At 33.1% G+C, this 17,500-nt stretch overlaps 2 protein-coding genes, 1 long non-coding RNA gene and 1 pseudogene across 3 annotated transcripts in view; 1 reads left to right on the forward strand and 3 right to left on the reverse strand.

Moving 5' to 3' along the window:
• LOC148947951 (uncharacterized) overlaps nucleotides 1–841 on the reverse strand; it is a 57,679-nt gene extending 56,838 nt beyond the window's left edge. The window contains exon 1 of the mRNA XM_089095755.1: nucleotides 799–841. Within this exon, the coding sequence (XP_088951881.1) occupies nucleotides 799–841 (43 nt within the window). The remainder of the gene's footprint in view (nucleotides 1–798) is intronic.
• LOC148947945 (uncharacterized) overlaps nucleotides 1–17,500 on the reverse strand; it is a 435,585-nt gene that overhangs the window by 318,272 nt on the left and 99,813 nt on the right. The window lies entirely within an intron of this gene.
• On the forward strand, nucleotides 1,636–2,637 carry LOC148947952 (purine nucleoside phosphorylase pseudogene; annotated as a pseudogene).
• The window catches only part of LOC148947953 (uncharacterized), a 29,082-nt gene continuing 28,687 nt past the window's right edge, over nucleotides 17,106–17,500 (reverse strand). Inside the window, exon 2 of the mRNA XM_089095756.1 lies at nucleotides 17,106–17,500. This exon is cut by the window's right edge and continues 1,108 nt beyond it. The gene's annotated coding sequence lies outside the window, so the exon portion shown is untranslated.

Consider the following 17,500-nt stretch of genomic DNA (forward strand, 5'->3'; position numbering starts at 1 on the left):
TATAAGGAATCATTATATGTATGATGATGCAAAACATATTTATTTTTAAATAATTCAATCCGGGTTTCAGCGGTAGCTAGCAACCTAGTAAGAGACGATAATGTCTCATAATAAAACTGAAATGGTCCATTAGAATTTGATTCTTATGCCGATTTTGAATATGTATGTTTCAGCAAGTTTAGTTATACCCATCAAAAGTTACGAGCCTGAGAATATTTGCCAATATTTTCGAAAAAAGGGAAAAATACCCCTAAAATCATAGAATCTTAATGAAAATCACACCCTTTTATTCAGCGTATTAGAGAACTTTACTGAAGAGGTTTCAAGCTCTTATCTGCAAAAACGTTTAATTTTGTATTTTTTATCGGAAAAAAGATCACAGATGCGTGTTTATTTGCCTTTTCTTTATTTTTACAATAAAAGACGATCATTGGAATAACAAACCATTACATGCCTTGAACATAGTCAGCTACTTAATTGTTTGAGGTTCGTCTCTTACTATTTCAAAGAAGAAAAAAGCCGTTGGCTTTATCCTGTTTGTAATCATATATCAAACAGCTCGTGTTATCGAACTGTATAGTAAGAGCGACTCTTCTCAATTGTAGCCGAAACTCTAAAAAACGGAATTTTAATATCAATACATACATCAAAAGAATTGGATTTTTATACTGATTTTAAATATGTTACATTAAGGAATAAAATGTAGCCCATAGTAACTGAAGTAATAAAAGGATTTATTATATAGATGATTATTTTAATTATACTTCTTAAGTAATCATTAGTAAAATTTTCCCATACCGGGAATCGAACTCGGGCCAACTGGGCGAGAGCCAGCTATCATAATCACTAGATCATTTAGGATATATTAAGATATTTGATTAATGACGTTTATATTAAATTACTTTATTCTGTTGAGACCATAATATATTTATAGCTATTTTTCCGAACACCTCCTTATATTATGATGTTTCGAGTAGTAAGAACCTATCAAAAATACTAATTAATTTTAAAATTTTCAGGCATTTTTCTAGTTTTAATTAAAGAATAAAAATTATTGCTCAGACACCATAAATATTTTTGCATTTTACATAATAACTTTAGCGATCCATGAAACAAAATTTTATAATGTAGAATGAACTTTTGCCTATACTAACTTATATACACAACTTGATCCGGGATGCAGCGGTAGCTTGCAACCTAGTAACAGAAGATTACATCCAATCCCAAAAAATTCATTTCTTTAAGGATACAACACTGTACAACACTGTAATAGCAAATGGTATTAACATCACCTTAAATACAAAGATCAAAATAGTGTTATTAACTTTATCAAAAGTATATAGATATAGTTATATTATATATATTAGGTTCTTTAATTTTAACAAAAAAAACTGATTGCTGAATTGAAACTAGATTAATTCCTGAAAATTTCAAATAGAATAATTTAATTTTATTGATGACTAAAGTTATTATGTAAACTGCAAAAATATTTTTGGTGAATGAGCAATAATTCTAATTTTTTAATAAAAACTAGAAAAATATCAGAAAATTTTAAAATTAGTTTTTATTTTTGATAGGTTTTCGATACTTGATGCGTGGTTTCAATATAAAGCAATAGTATTGTTATTTGAAACAATGACTAAATATTCAGACATTGCAAATGAGATTCTTATGAGCTTCTCTTCTAAGCTGAAAAACATGATAACCAATAGTTGGAATCATCTACGTCAAACTCCTGTTGTTGAAGAATCACCTCTTAATTATGATGAGATTAAAACTATTGCTGATTTTTTATTATCTAAAACAAAGTACAGGTGCCACATAGGAATTATTTGCGGCTCTGGGTTAAGTGAACTTGGAAACTTATTAGAAAATAGAATCACCATTCATTACGAAAATATACCCCATTTCCCTGTTTCAACCGTTGTTGGGCATAAGGGCCAAATGGTAATAGGGCTGCTTAAAAATGTCCCAGTTGTGTGTATGCAAGGTAGATTTCATCCGTATGAAGGATACCCGACTTGGAAGTGTGCTTTACCGGTTCGAGTCTTGCACGTAATGGGAGTTAAGAGTTTGATCATTAGCAATGCTGCTGGTGGTTTAATGTCCAATCACAAAATTGGCGACATAATGATAATAAAAGACCATGTAAGCATTCCGGGGTTAGCTGGAAGATCTCCATTGGTTGGCCCAAATGATAACAAATTTGGCACTCGATTTCCCTCAATGCAAGGTGCGTACAATAAAAAATATCGTGAATATGCACTAAAAATTGGTAGCGAAATTGGCTTGAAGGAAAATATTCACGAAGGTGTTTATTGCATGAATGGTGGTCCAGCATATGAGACACCGTCTGAATGCCAAATGCTACTAAATACATCAAATATTAATGCTGTAGGAATGTCCACTGTACCAGAAGTTGTTGTAGCTCGCCACTGTGGCATGTTTGTTTTTGCATTCAGCCTTATTTCAAATAAATGTGTGATGGACACTGATTCTGAAAATTCACCTAATCATTCAGAAGTTATCGCAGCTTGTGAAAGTAGGAAGTCTGACTTGAAGGTTTTTGTAGAGAGAATGGTACTTCAAATAAATGACGACTTGCAATCACTGCCGTCAGAAAATGACAAAGTTTAATGGTAATCATGCAAAGGAGTTTATGTTTTGAGGATATCGAGGACTTATGCTCATTAGAGTCCTGAACAAGTCCAACAAAGATTCGAAAAGAATTTAGTAAGTTCCCTTGCTTGTTTTCTATGTTCTATATATCTATCAAACAGTTCTTGGTAACGAACTGTTTAGTAAGAGTGAATCGTCTCAATTTATCCGGGTTGCAGCGGTAGCTAGCAATCCAGGTTGCAGTGGTAGCTAGCAACCTAGTAAGAGACGATCACGTCCAATGTTAAGAAATGTAAAAACCCATAGTTCCTAAAAAGGAGTCAGATCAAATTCAAAAGTACACCATTAGAACCGCCTTGTCCGAAACCCCTTGAAAGGAAACTTACCCTCCTCCTTTGGCTTGAACAGCAAGGGAAATATATTGGCTTGAAAATCAAGAAAAGTGGCAGCTACTACAACATTCTGCCTAAACGGGATATTTTTTTTTCTTTTTTTCTTCTTTTCTTCTTTTCCAGAGATAGCTTGGCACTGGAACATCGTAGAGTTGTTCAATAGCTCATTTTAAAGGAAATTAATTGGGTTAAAAATCTATAGTAACTAAAATAAATTATTTCTAAAACAGGATAAATTTTTACACCAAAAACTGCATTTTTGATGTCTTTTCACACTGCTTTATACTAAAGAACGACCTCTTGCCAATACTAAATTTTATAGGCACTTAACTATAGCATTGGCTAGTACAGTTATATCTGGGTTTTATATTAAAGAACGAATTGTTTCCTATAGTAATTGATAAATTTACTAGATTTATATTAAAATCCGGGTTGCAGCGGTACCTAGCAACCTAGTCAGAGACGATCACGTCCAATGTTAAGAAATATAAAAACCCCTAACTCCTAAAAAAAAGTCAGATCAAAAAAAAAAGTACACCATTAGAACCACCTTGTCCGAAACCCTTATAAGGGAAACTTACCGCCCATTGGCTTGAATAACAAAGAAAATATATTGGCTTGAAAATCAAGAAAATTGACTTTTTACCACGTTATTCTCCACAAACGGGATATTTTTTCTTTCTTCTTCTTCTTTTCCACAGATAGCTTGGCACTGGAACATCGTAGAGAGTTGTTAGATGGCTCATTTTAAAGGAAATCTCTAGATCTAGCGTCTTTTGCACTTAATTTTTTTTTTTTATAATTATTTTTTACGAAAAACTTAATTTTTTATATACAATATTGATCAATGACGTCATAGTCATTGGATGTAGTACATAAAGGCTCGATCATCGAATTTAAGCTGAAACTAAGTAAAGGACAATTATGCCTCCATATGTTCACAGTGATGTATAAGATTTCCCATTACATCTGTAAACTGTTCCACAGTTGCTGGTCCATACCATGGAAGTTTTTCACTAAACATGCAACATTTCTTTTGGATATTACTATGAAGCTTTGTGAAAGCATCTCTAGCTGGCTTTTTAACAAAATCTATTCTTTCAGAGATAATTTTAATCTATATAATAAAGAACGACCTCATGCCTATACTAAATTTTATACGCCACTGAATTATAGTATAGGTTATTAATTCCACAGATAGTTTGGCACTGGAACATCGTAGGGAGTTGTTCAATGGCTCAATTAAAGGACATTAATGGGGTTAAAAATATTATATTAAAAGACGATCATTAGAAGAACAAACCATTGCATACATTGGACTTAGTTAGCTCCCTTATTCTTTGAGAGTCGTCTCTTACTATTCCAAAGAAGAAAAACCCGTAGGCTTTTTCCTGTTTGTAATCAGGGTTTACATAATATGGGTTGTCAATCCGGGTTGCATTATTATCCGGGTTGCAGCGGTAGCTAGCAACCTAGTAAGAAACGATCACGTCCAATGTTAAGAAATGTAACAACCCATAGTTCCTAAGAAAGGAGTCAGATCAAAAAAAAAGTACACCATTAGAACCACCTTGTCCGAAACCCCTGTATAGGAAACTTTCTGTCATTTGGCTTGAACAGCAAAGGAAATATATTGGCTTGAAAATTAAGAAAAGTGTATAATAAAGAACGACTTCTTGCCTATACTAAATTTTATACGCCACTCAATTATAGTATAGGTTAGTAATTCAACAGATAGCTTGGCACTGGAACATCTTAGAGAGTTGTTCAATGGCTCATTTTAAAGGAAACTAATGGGGTTAAAAACATTTTGTAATTAAAACAAATTATTTTTATTACATTAAGAAATTTTAATTATATTCCTTAAGAAATCATCATAAGTAAAAATTTCCCATACGGAATATAATAAAGATCAAACTCTTCCCTATACTAACTTGCATACGCAACTTCACTATAGTTAAGATTACAGTATTTATGTTTTTACATTAAAAGACGATGACTGAAATAACAAACCATTCCATACATTGAACTTAGTTAGCTACTTGATTGTTTGAGTTTCGTCTCTTACTATTTAAAAGAAGAAAAAGCCGTAGGATTTTTCCTGTTTGTATTTATAGTTAAAAAACGAACTCAAGTCCAAAGAAACTGAACACTGTGGTTCATTCATATTATCTTCATTATTTTAGCTAGAATATATCCGGGTTGCAGCGGTAGCTAGCAACCTAGTAAGAGACGATCACGTCCAATGTTTAAATTAAAGGACGAACTATCGCCCATAGTAACTGGAACCCGGGTTGCGACGGTAGTAAGCAACCTAGTAAGAGACAATCACGCCCCATAGTAAAAAATGAAATTGTTACATTAAAAGACAGTCTTTGAAATAAAACCATTGCATATTTTGGACTTAGTTAGCTACTTGATTGTTTGATTATGTTAAAAGACGATCATTAGGATATCATACATAAGAAGTAAGTATTGTAAATTGGAATTGTGTAATCCGGGTTGCAGCGGTAGCTAGCAACCTAGTAAGAGACGATCACGTCCAATGTTAAGAAATATAAAAACCCATAGTTCCTAACAAAGGAGTCAGATCAAAACAAAAAGTACACCATTAGAACCGCCTTGTCCGAAACTCCTGTATAGGAAACTTTCTGTCCCTTAGCTTGAACAGCAAGGGAAATATATTGGCTTGAAAATCAAGAAAATTGACTTTAACCACGTTATTCTCCCCAAACGGGATATTTTTTCTTTTTTTCTTTTTTTTTCTTTACCACAGATAGCTTGGCACTGGAACATCGTAAAGGGTTGTTCAATAGCTCATTTTAAATTATAATAAAGAACGTCCTCTTGCCTTTACTATATTATATATGCCACTTAATTATAGTATAAGTTGGAAATTCAAAAGATAGCTTGGCAGTGGAACATCGTAGAGAGTTGTTCAATGGCTCATTTTAAAGGAAATTTATGGGGTTAAAAATATTTTGTAATTAAAACAATTTTTTTTATTATATTAGGAAATTTTGATTATTTTCCTTAAAAATTCATAATAAGTAAAAATTTCCCATACGGAAATTGAACTCAAGGCAACTGGGTGAGAGCTATCCCAACCTCTAGACCATATAGGATATATTCCGGGCTGCAGCGGTAGCTAGCAACACTTAATTATAGTATAGGTTAGTAATTCAACAGATAGCTTTGCACTGGAACATCGTAGAGAGTTGTTCAATGGCTTATTTTAAAGGAAATTAATGGGGTTAAAAACCTTTTGTAATTAAAACAAATTATTTTTATTAGATTAAGAAATTCTAATTATATTCCTTAAGAAATCATCATAAGTAAAAAATTTCCCATACGGAAATTGAACTCAAGCCAACTGGGTGAGAGCTATTCCAACCTCTAGACCACATAGGATATATTGAAATATCCGATTAGTGAAGTTTATGTTAAAGAACAAATTATAAACCTAGTTAGCTGTCTGATTAAGTGAGGATCGTCTCTTACTATTCCAAAGAAGAAAAAGCCGTAGACTTTTTCCTTTTTGTAATTTATCCGGTTGCAGCGGTATTACAATAAAGAACGACATCTGGTCTAAACTAAAGCCGCCAAGAATGGGGTCTTTTGAAAAAATAGATAACCCAGCAAGCAAAGCTGTGAATACAAAAAAAAAAAAAATTCGAGACTTGAACTTTGAAATTACAATAAAGAACGAACTCAAGCCTATAATACTAACTGAAAGGTTTGATTATATTTATAATAAAGAACGACCTCTTGCCTATACTAAATGTTATACGCCACTTAATTATAGTATAGGTTAGTAATTCCACAGATAGCTTGGCACTGGAACATCGTAGAGAGTTGTTCAATGGCTCATTTTAAATGAAATTAATGAGGTTGAAATTTTTTTGTAATTAAAACAAATTTTTACATTAAAAGACGATCACTGAAATAGCAAACCATTCCATACATTGGATTTAGCTACTTGATTGTTTGAGTTTCGTCTCTTACTATTTAAAGGAAGAAAAAGCCGTAGGCTTTTTCCTGTTTGTATTTACAGTTAAAAAAAGAACTCAAGCCCAAAGAAACTGAATCCTGTGGTTCATTAATATTATCTCCATTATTTTAGCTAGATACATAAAGGCTCGATCATCGAATAAAGCTGAATCTAAATAAATGACAATTATGCCTCCGTATATTCACAGTGATATCTAATATTTTCCATTACATCTGTAAACTGTTCCACAGTTGCCAGTCCATATCTTGGAAGCTTTTCATTAAAAATTACATTAAAGAGCGATCTTTAGTCCATATTAACTGAAGCGTTATAAGGAATCCGGGTTGCAGCGGTAGCAAGCAACCTATCGGAGTTGCAGCGGTAGCTAACAACCAAGTAAGAGAAGATCATGTTAAATGTTAAGAAATAGAAAAACCCATAACTCCTAAAAAAATTACAGTAAAGAACGATCTCCCATACTAACTGATATATGGTGGTTCCAGGTGTAGTTACATAAAGCACGAATATAGCTCATCATAAATGGTGTTTGTCAATTATCCGGGTTGCAGCGGTAGCTAGCAACCTAGTCTGGGTTGCAACGGTAGCTAGCAACCTAGTAAGAGACGATCACGTCCAATGTTACGAAATATAAAAACTCTTAGTTCCTAAAAAAGGAGTCAGATCAAAAAAAAAGTACACCATTAGAACCTCCTTGTCCAAAATCCCTGTATAGGAAACTTTCAGTCCCTTGGCTTGAACAGCAAGGGAAATATATTGGCTTGAAAATCAAGGAAATTACATTAAAATACGATCATTGGAATAACATACCACTGCATACATTGGACTTAGATAGCTACTTGATTGCTTGAAGATCGTCTCTTACTATTTCAAAGAAGAAAAAGCCGTAGGCTTTTTCCTGTTTGTAATGATATAGCATAAAAAGAAACCCAAGTTGTAACTGACGTCATCCTAGTTGTTATAGTAAAGAATTATAATAAAGATTCATTAAAAGACGATCATTGGAGCAATCCGGGTTGCAGCGGTAGCTAGCAACCTAGTATCCGGGTTGCAGCGGTGGCTAGCAACCTAGTATCCGGGTTGCAGCGGTAGCTAGCAACCTAGTAAGAGACGATCACGTCCAAGGTTAAGAAATATAAAAACCCCTAACTCCTAAAAAAAGTCAGATCAAAAACCCCTATAAAGGAAACCTACCGCCCTTTGGCTTGAATAACAAAGAAAATATATTGGCTTGAAAATCAAGAAAATTGACTTTAACCACGTTATTCTCCACAAACGGGATATTTTTCTCTTTCTTCTTCTTCTTTTCCACAGATAGCTTGGCACTGGAACATCGTTGAGAGTTGTTCAATGGCTCATTATAAAGGGAATCTCTAGATCTAGTGCTATTTGTACTTAATTTTTTTTTATTATTGTTATTTAGAACAAGTTTTATATTTTGTCTCCACACAAAATGAGTTTATTTTTGTCTTCATTTAATAGAATTCTCACGTGAGGATTTATATAATATTTATTTATAAGTATCGTACCATTTATCTCGCTGTTTTTGTTACACAGATTTGAAACAGCAAACAAATAGAGCTGCCTCTAAATAATCTGAAAATTGAACGGTAGTCTCATAGATGAAACTTCTGTGTCTCAAGAAAAATTGAAGACCAAAAAATAAGATTTGCAGACACAAGTTACAAAATAGTCTAAAGTACTATAATGTGTCTGATTTACCCCAAATTTACAAGAATAAAAAAAGGAGCTCTGTCCTATAGTTTCATCGGTGACCCAAAGAGACAGTGGCGTTTTGAAAGGGTTTTTCTATGGAAAATAACAAGAAAAGTCACAAGAAGAAATAAATTTGCAAAGAAGGAAAGGGTAAACTTCCTGGTTCTGATCTTAAAGCTGAAGTTTTGTTCAAGTTAAAAATGTAGTTGTGCTCCCATTCAAAGTTCGGGCATTGGAACCTCATAAGGTAAACAGTTTTTGGCAACGAATCATGGTTGAGGCATCTGCCGCAACCAAGTATAGAACCAAGTCTCGTCGATAGTAACCGAGAAAAATAAAAAAGTGTTTTAAAAAGAAAACTGTCAATGAAGAATTTCCTTTTCATTCTAATTCAGGAGATTATTATTATTTCGATTATTCTCAGCGGCAAAAGTATGTTGCGAAAACAAATTTATGGGAATTTAGAAAAATAGCCTGAAACCTCAAATAGATGGCGTCAAATTGAAAAGAAAATTGTGTTGTTGGAATCACCATAGCCGAAACCCGCATTTAAGACAATTACAGTCCCCCACCTTTAGCAACAAGGAAAATCACTTTCGCTGGTAAACAGTGACGTGTCTTCTTTTTTCTGTTTTCTATTGTTGTTTTTTCTTTCAGCAAAGACCCAGTCATTGAGTAACCGAAGTTTTTGTTATAATACATCTATCAAAATAATCCAGTGCTTGTGAGGGGATTCAATAAGGTTTGAAGTTGTCAATGAAAGGTATTAGTAGAAGATAATTTACATACAAATCAGAAAAAAGCTAAGACAGTAGCAAAAACTGGGGTATCTTGATGAAAATAATAGTTTTACATTGTCATATATACAAAAATACAAAATTATATTTTTATTTGAAGTTATAGAGAACATACAGACATTTCTACTCGTTTTCTGTTTTAACACTTTCCTGTTTTAGTGAAGTCATCTGGTAATGCGAGGCTTCAATCTCAGCAGCTGAAAGGTTGGGTGAGGGGCTTGCGACCTTTCCCTGTAAAAAAGCCCCATCATCTAAAACGTTGACAAAAGTCGACATAAATGTGTCATCAGTAGTTCTGGAGAAAATTTATATTTTTTTATGGTGCTGTTTACTTTCGTTTGGATTCACAGCCGTATGATGTCATCAATGCATATCATGAAGAACAAAATGTTCTTTGACACAATTAGTTTTTAGCTTTCTAATTTTTTAACAGAAATTTCAAAAAGTACCAAAATTATTGTATGTGATAGAAGAAACAAATAATTAAAAATTTTGAGAGAATAAACAAGACGTGAAAATTTTGAGAAACAATAAATTAGAGGTTTCAGGTTAAAACTTGGGTTAGTGTGAGACGGTAAAGACTTAGGATAAAAAGTGATCAAAAACTCATGAAAATAACTGTAAGCTTAATAATGGTAGCAACATTGTTCACTCCGGTTGTCCAAAGTCTACGGGATGAAAAGCCATTTGATGAAAAAGCCATTGATGAATTGTTACATAAAGGACCTATAAAGTTTATAATAAAGGGTGTTTGTCAAAACTATAATAAGGAATATACATTGAAAGACGATCGCTTGAGAAACATACCATTGCATATATCCAAGTTGCAGTAGCTACCAGCCTAGTAGGAGACGATCACGTCCAATGTTAAGAAATATAAAAAGCCATAACTCCTAAGAAAAAAAGTCAGATCAAAACGAAAAGTATACCATTAGAACTGCCTTTTCCAAAACCCCTACACAGGAAACTTTCTGTCATTTGACTTTAACAGCAAGGGAAATATATTCGCTTAAAAATCAAGAAAAGTGACAGCTACTACAGCATTCTGCCCAAACAGCATCTATGTTTCTTTTTTTCTTTTCCACAGATAGCTTGGCACTGGAACATCGTAGAGAGTTTACAGTAAAGAACGACATGCCCATGCTCACTGCAATAATCCATTGACAATATAACTTCAAACAAACATCGTTTAAAAGTTGTTTCTCTAAGGTATGTTATATAAAAGATCTGTCTAGTTAATCATAAATAGGGACTATGTAAGTTTCATCGGTATCATGGCTACGGAGATTTTTGAAACCTAGTAAAGAACAAACCATGGCACATATTGGACTTAGTTAACTGCCTGATTCTCAGAAGTTCGTCTTTTACTATTCCAAATAAGAAAAAGCCATAGGCTTTTTCCTGTTTGTGTTTTAGTAGAGAACGAACTCTAGTCCATTGTATCAAACGTAAGGACGACCCAAACAACACAAATTTTCCTTTAATTTTGTTTCCATGATCCGACTTATTTTATATTGTGTTAATTAATGATCAAGGAGGCACACTTGTGCCTCTATAAAGAGGCGACCCACCACAATGTTAAGCGATTTCAGGTCCTAGAGGTCGCACAGAGACGGCGGTAATCGCATTTTGTAGCCCAAGCTCAAACTAAGAAACTTGCAAAATTTCATCCTCCTCCGACTTTATCTTCATGGGGTAAACTGGACGGGAAGTTTCGACCCTCCCACCACAGCCCCCCTTTAACGTTGTGATTGGGCTGAAATTTAGAGGTTAAGCTTTCCTAGGGCCCGGGAGCTTATCCTCGAAATTTCAGCTCAATCCAATCACTCTTTCCCTGTTTTCAAAAAACCAAATATAGCCACTTAAAATTCATTTCTTTTTTTCTTATCCACGCCTACAGGCCACAGTTGGCAACTGATCCGGGTGAATGAGGACTCATTCGAAGCAGAATTCGACCTGTTAGGGCCTTTTGATATTTTCAGACCGAAAAAATTATCCCCCGAATTTACATTTACGAAAAACCTCGTTTTCCTATAATAGCCCATGTTAATTTTTCCCACCACAACCCCCCTTTAACGTTGTCTGATCGGGCTGAAATTTAGAGGATAAGCTTTCCTGGGGCCTGGGAGCTTATCCTCGAAATTTCAGCTCAATCTGATCACTCCTTCCCTGTTTTCCAAAAAACAAATATCAAGTTTTGTGGGAATTTGCTTGCGTCGAAAATAGATTCCATTTACTAAAAAACAATTACAATTGTGTATCATTAGTCCAGCGGTTGATACTTCAGACTGTCAGGCGGAAAACCCGGGTTCGATTCACCGTCAGAGCAAATTTTTTTTATACTGAATTTAAACTTTAAAAAAGAAACTCAGTTTCTTTTTTAAATTATTGGAAAAAAATTACGTTTTCTAAAGAGTTAAAGAGGCTGAGTTACAAGGTCGACCCTTAAAACGTACAGGGATTAGGAGGCACAGTTGGGGGGCTGTTAAAGAGGCTGAGTCACAAGTTCGAACCTTAAAACGTACAGGGATTAGGAGGCACCCTGTACGACGTGATTTGAGTATTCAGGAATTAAAAGCCTTAACACAAGAATGTTCAAGAGCGGGGGGTTTGGGGGCGGCAGCTCCCATCTTTAACTCCTGACACGATCAGCTAACAGTTAGTCAAGCAATAATAAGTAATAAACTGTACAAAAACGTGCAGAAATTATTTGAAAAAAACTACGTTTTCTAAAGAGTTAAAGAGGCTGAGTTACAAGGTCGAACCTTAAAACGTACAGGGATTAGGAGGCACAGTTGGGGGGCTGCTGCCCCCCAACCCCCGCTTTCGCAGCCTTTAAATTAAAATAAAAGTTCTTTAAACTGAAAGTAAGGAGCGACATTAAATCTTAAAACGAACAGAAATTATTCCGTATATGAAAGGTGCTGTGCCCTCCTCAACGCCTCGCTCTTTACGCTAAAGTTTGACTTTCTTCACAACTCTTTTTTTTAAACAATAAAAACTTTAGCGTAAAGAGCGAGGCGTTGAGGAGGGCACAGCCCCTTTCATATACGGAATAATTTCTGTTCGTTTTAAGATTTAATGTCGCTCCTTACTTTCAGTTTAAAGAACTTTTTTTTTATTTAAAGGCTGCGAAAGCGGGGAGTTTGGGGGGCGGCAGCCCCCTAACTGTGCCTCCTAATCCCTGTACGTTTTAAGGTTCGACCTTGTAACTCAGCCTCTTTAACTCTTTAGAAAACGTAGTTTTTTTCAAATAATTACGTAAAGGACCGATATATTTCATCACAAATGGTGTTTGTCAATATGTTTTTTTTTATATATAATTACCTATTATTATGTACAATACAGAGATTTTTGGGGGGTTCTTAGTAAGGAATGAACTCTAGCCAGTAGTAACTAAAATATTAAAATAAGTAATTACAAAAAAGCTCGATCTAGTTTATTAAACTGGGGATTATATAAGTTTCATTGATATCATGGTGGTAGATATAGCTGAAACCTAGTAAAGAAAAAACCATGACATAGTAACTAGGAACTTTACTACGGGCTAGGGTTCGTCCTCCACTAGGTCCCCTGGCTTGAACAACAAAAAAAATATATTGGCTTGGAAATCAAGAAAATGGCCTGCCAACTCGATATTCTGCATATGCGGCATCTTTTTTTCTTTTTTTCAGATGGCGTCGCACTGGAAAAATTGTTGAGGGCTGTTTAATTACTCATTTTAAAGGAAATTATAGTAAAGAACGAACTCTAGTCCATTGTAGTTACAATAAGGAACAAATTCTAGCCTATAGTAACTAAAATATTAAAATAAATAATTACATAAAAGCCCTGTTTAGTTCATTAAAACTGGGGATTATATAAGTTTTATCGGTATCATGGTTGTAGAGACAGCTAATATCTAGTAAGAAACAAACCATGATATAGTAAATAGAAACCTTACTAAGGGCTGTGGTTCGTCCTTTACTAGGTTGCATCCACCCCTGAAACCATGATGGTTGTAACATCTGGTTATGACGTCAAATATTATTTTTTAACAAGTTACATTAAATATCATATAATATATAAGGGTATTGGACAAGGCGGTTCTAATAATGTACTTATTTTTTTGATCTGATTTGTTAGATAAAATCCACTCGTGTTTTGATTAAGCTTACAAGTTTGAACGCATATTATATTAATTTCAAACAGTGCGTTGTAACGAACTGTATAGCAAATGTGACCCGTCTCAATAGTAACCAAAACTCTAAAAAACGGAATTTTAATATCAATAGATACATAAAAAGAATTATATTTTTAATATATATTTATATTTTATATATTTTTATTATTTTTTAATTTAATATAATATATATAATATATTTATATTTTTAATATAATTTAATATAAATAAGAATTATATTACTTGTCTTTTCATATTACAGACTTTTCAAAGATTTATTTAAAATTATCGGAATTATCGGGACCCTTATTACAATTTCCGTTCCATTCCTTTCTCTTACAATCTTACCAATCTTGGTTTTAAGTGAAGAAGAGTTGATTAATGCATATTTTGATTATAATCAGGATTCAACTGTTACTGCTGAGCCACTCGAACTGAGCGACCTTGTCAGCTCACTAGCCAATTCGCTTCAGCAACTAATAGCACAAAAGTAATTAAAGGTTTGATGATGTGTCTAGACATTCTTATAAACGAAAATCTTAATATTCGTAGCTATCGAAAACTGGACCTTCAAATGAAATTTACACAATCATTTTCAGAAAAAGAAAGAGACTGTTACAGACTCTCAAGCTTAGCAATAGATCAAAATGGTTATATATGTTTAATGCAAAATTGTAATCTGATATAAGAACAACAAATTTTTGATCCACATTAATAGCACCACTTTTTCAGCGTGATAAAGTCCTATTAATGTGGAACTTTGTATGCTTGCTAATTTATTTGACTGTTTCAACGCTGATCTATTTCTGTAAGTTTTAAACTTTCATTTCAGGTTCAACTGAAAGATCCTGAAAATTTGGTTTGCACAATAATATAAACTATAATACTCTAAGAAAACAAAACAAGCCAATCTTTTTCCAAATGTCTTGAGTTTAACACGACGACTGTTTTCAACAACAGATACCATGTTCATGAGGTTAGTCTTCAATTGGAGTTCTTTGATGGAAGGATAAACCAAAAACCTCAACTAGAAATTTCATGCACATTTCTTATCGAAAGTTTGTTTTTCAAATATGAGTCTTTTGATGATAATTTAAACCAGAATTAGAAGTATAACGTTTTTTACATATTTCACATTCGTAAGGTTTTTCTCCGGTGTGACTTCTTTGATGGTAAGATAAACTGGCACTGTAAATATAACGTTTCTTACAAACATCATGGATTCTCATTTCCAAAAATATTTTGATCATCATTTGAGGACGTATCTTCAGCTTCTAAAAAATTCACATAAAATCAAAAAAAAAAATCCTCACAAAACAAACTTTTTTATTGTAGAAGATTTCGATTGTCATATAATTTTTATGGGGTATTTCATTGATAAATTAAAGGATTGAAAACGAAAAAAACTAAAGAAACAAATAAATTTAGCAAGGTAGTTTTTCCAAAAATGCCTTCATTTTGGTTGCAGCAATAGTTTAGCATACAGTAAAGAGCAGACCTCAGCACATAGTAACGGAAAGTTTAGATTTGTTTTGAGAAAAACCTGTTTAGAGGGAAAATTTTGTCATTAGATGCTGACTCAGGAACAGTATAAATAATTTCCGCTTTTCTTAATTCTTAGTATATATATATATATATATATATATATATATATATATATATATATATATATATATATATATATATATATATATATATATATATATATATATATATATATATATATATATATATATATATATATATATATATATATATATATATTGCTGATGTTTGTGATGAAAAGGCAATGTGGTCTTCATCGCTATTTAAAACCAAGATTACTGAAAAGAGTGAATGAAACGAAGACTGATAGTTTGATATGTATTGATATTCTTTAATGGAAGTCCGAATAACTTTTTATTTATAAAGATTCAGTAGGTATTTGGCTTTATTTTGGTTCATCAAAGGTTTAATGTAGCTCTTTACTTTACAATTAAAAACTCCCTTACTATATTTTCTTTTCAATTAATCTCTGCTAGTTTCTAATTGACAGGTTTCTTTCATAGGCTGACAAAAGAGATATTTGTAAAACTTTTTCCAATTTTTCTCCTTAAGGATTAAGGTTCTGCCTTGCTATTCATTTACTGCAAAAAATTTTGCAACAAACCTTTATAATAGCTGTTAAGTATAATTTGGAAGGAAAGAAACATGAATACTGTTCAAATGAATGTTTCAAAGATCTGCAATATCTTTGGGGTTCTATAGAGTTGAAGCCATTTTGACAACACCAGGTTATGACCCTGACTAGACAAATAGTAACCTACCTCCCTTCTTAAGATACAATAAAAATTCAAACCTAGTTTCCTTAGAGACTCCTTAATAACAGATAAACCCTTTTCGTCAACCGTGAATGCACAAACTATTTTTCTATTCAATTCAATATTCCCTCAATGTACTCTAGTCTTAATTTAATGTCCTTACCCATACCTAAGATATTGAAGATACGACCTTTCCGCCATCTGCATACACATATTGTCTCTTGATTCAGATCAACATCCCCTTGAAAATTCAACTGAATGAACTTATCAGTTGCTTAGATAATACAGGTACACCATTTGACAACCTTAGATGCATAGATTGTTTTTTAATTCATTTAATAATTCTCATAAATAATTTCTGAGACCACACTGGCTAATCATGATAAAACATAATATCGCGAAGAAAGGAAGAAAATGAGGACAATTAACAGCCAGTGAAAAAATTGAAAAATTATGCAAATATTTCGGTCAAGACTTCCGCTTGACCGAAATATTTGCATAATTTTTCAATTTTTTCACTGGCTGTCGATTGTCCTCGTTTTCCTCCTTTATTCGCGATTTTATGTTTCATTAATAATTCTCAATAGCGTGGCTTGAAAATTGAAAAGTAATACCCTTCGCTGTTGCTGGGTTATGTTAAAGACAGTCTTTTGACAATATGTATACACATAGTGTCTAACTTTCCCCAAAACACAACTTAATAGCCTATTTTTTTGATGATATAAAGCATCTAGCCTATTTTTTATATTCTTACAACCTCGATACTCTAACGTTTTTATTTAGTTCGATAGTTGTAGTCTTAGTCGAAGTAGTTGTAGCAGTAGCAATACTAGTAGTCCTAGCACTAGAAGAAGTAGAATTAGCCACAATCTAAGCAGTAGTTACAGCAATTGTGACAAGTGCTTAGTTTCACGTGCCATCACTAGTAGTAAAAATAAGAAATCGCAAGCAGTTGTAGTCGGGAGTATTCACATTCACAAGTATTCGCACTCACACGTGTTCACAAGTTTCGTAAAATGGTATTAAGTGCAGAAAAAAACACACACACACACACAAACAAAAAAAATACCTCAAAACTATTAATCTAAACAAAGACCCAAAAACTGGAATTTAAATTACTTTATATAAACGAAAATCTTAATATTCATAGCTATCGAAAACTGGAACTTCAAATGAAATTTACACAATCATTTTCAGAAAAAGCAAGAGACTGTTACAGACTCTCAAGCTTAGCAATAGATCAAAATAGTTATATATATTTACTGCAAAATTGTAATCTGATATAAGAACAACAAATTTTTTAACCACATTAATAGCCCCACTTTTTCAGCGTGATAAAGTCCTATTAATGTGGAATTTTGTATGCTTGCTAATTTATTTCACTGTTTCAACGCTGATCTATTTCTGTAAGTTTTAAACTTTCATTTCAGGTTCAATTGAAAGATCCTGAAAATTTGGTTTGCACAATAATATAAACTATAATTCTCTAAGAAAACAAAACAAGC

Source organism: Artemia sp. Qi Xiang Cuo, chromosome 10, assembly GCF_049724085.1.
Source record: "Artemia sp. Qi Xiang Cuo chromosome 10, ASM4972408v1, whole genome shotgun sequence".
Lineage (NCBI taxonomy): Eukaryota > Metazoa > Arthropoda > Branchiopoda > Anostraca > Artemiidae > Artemia > Artemia sp. Qi Xiang Cuo.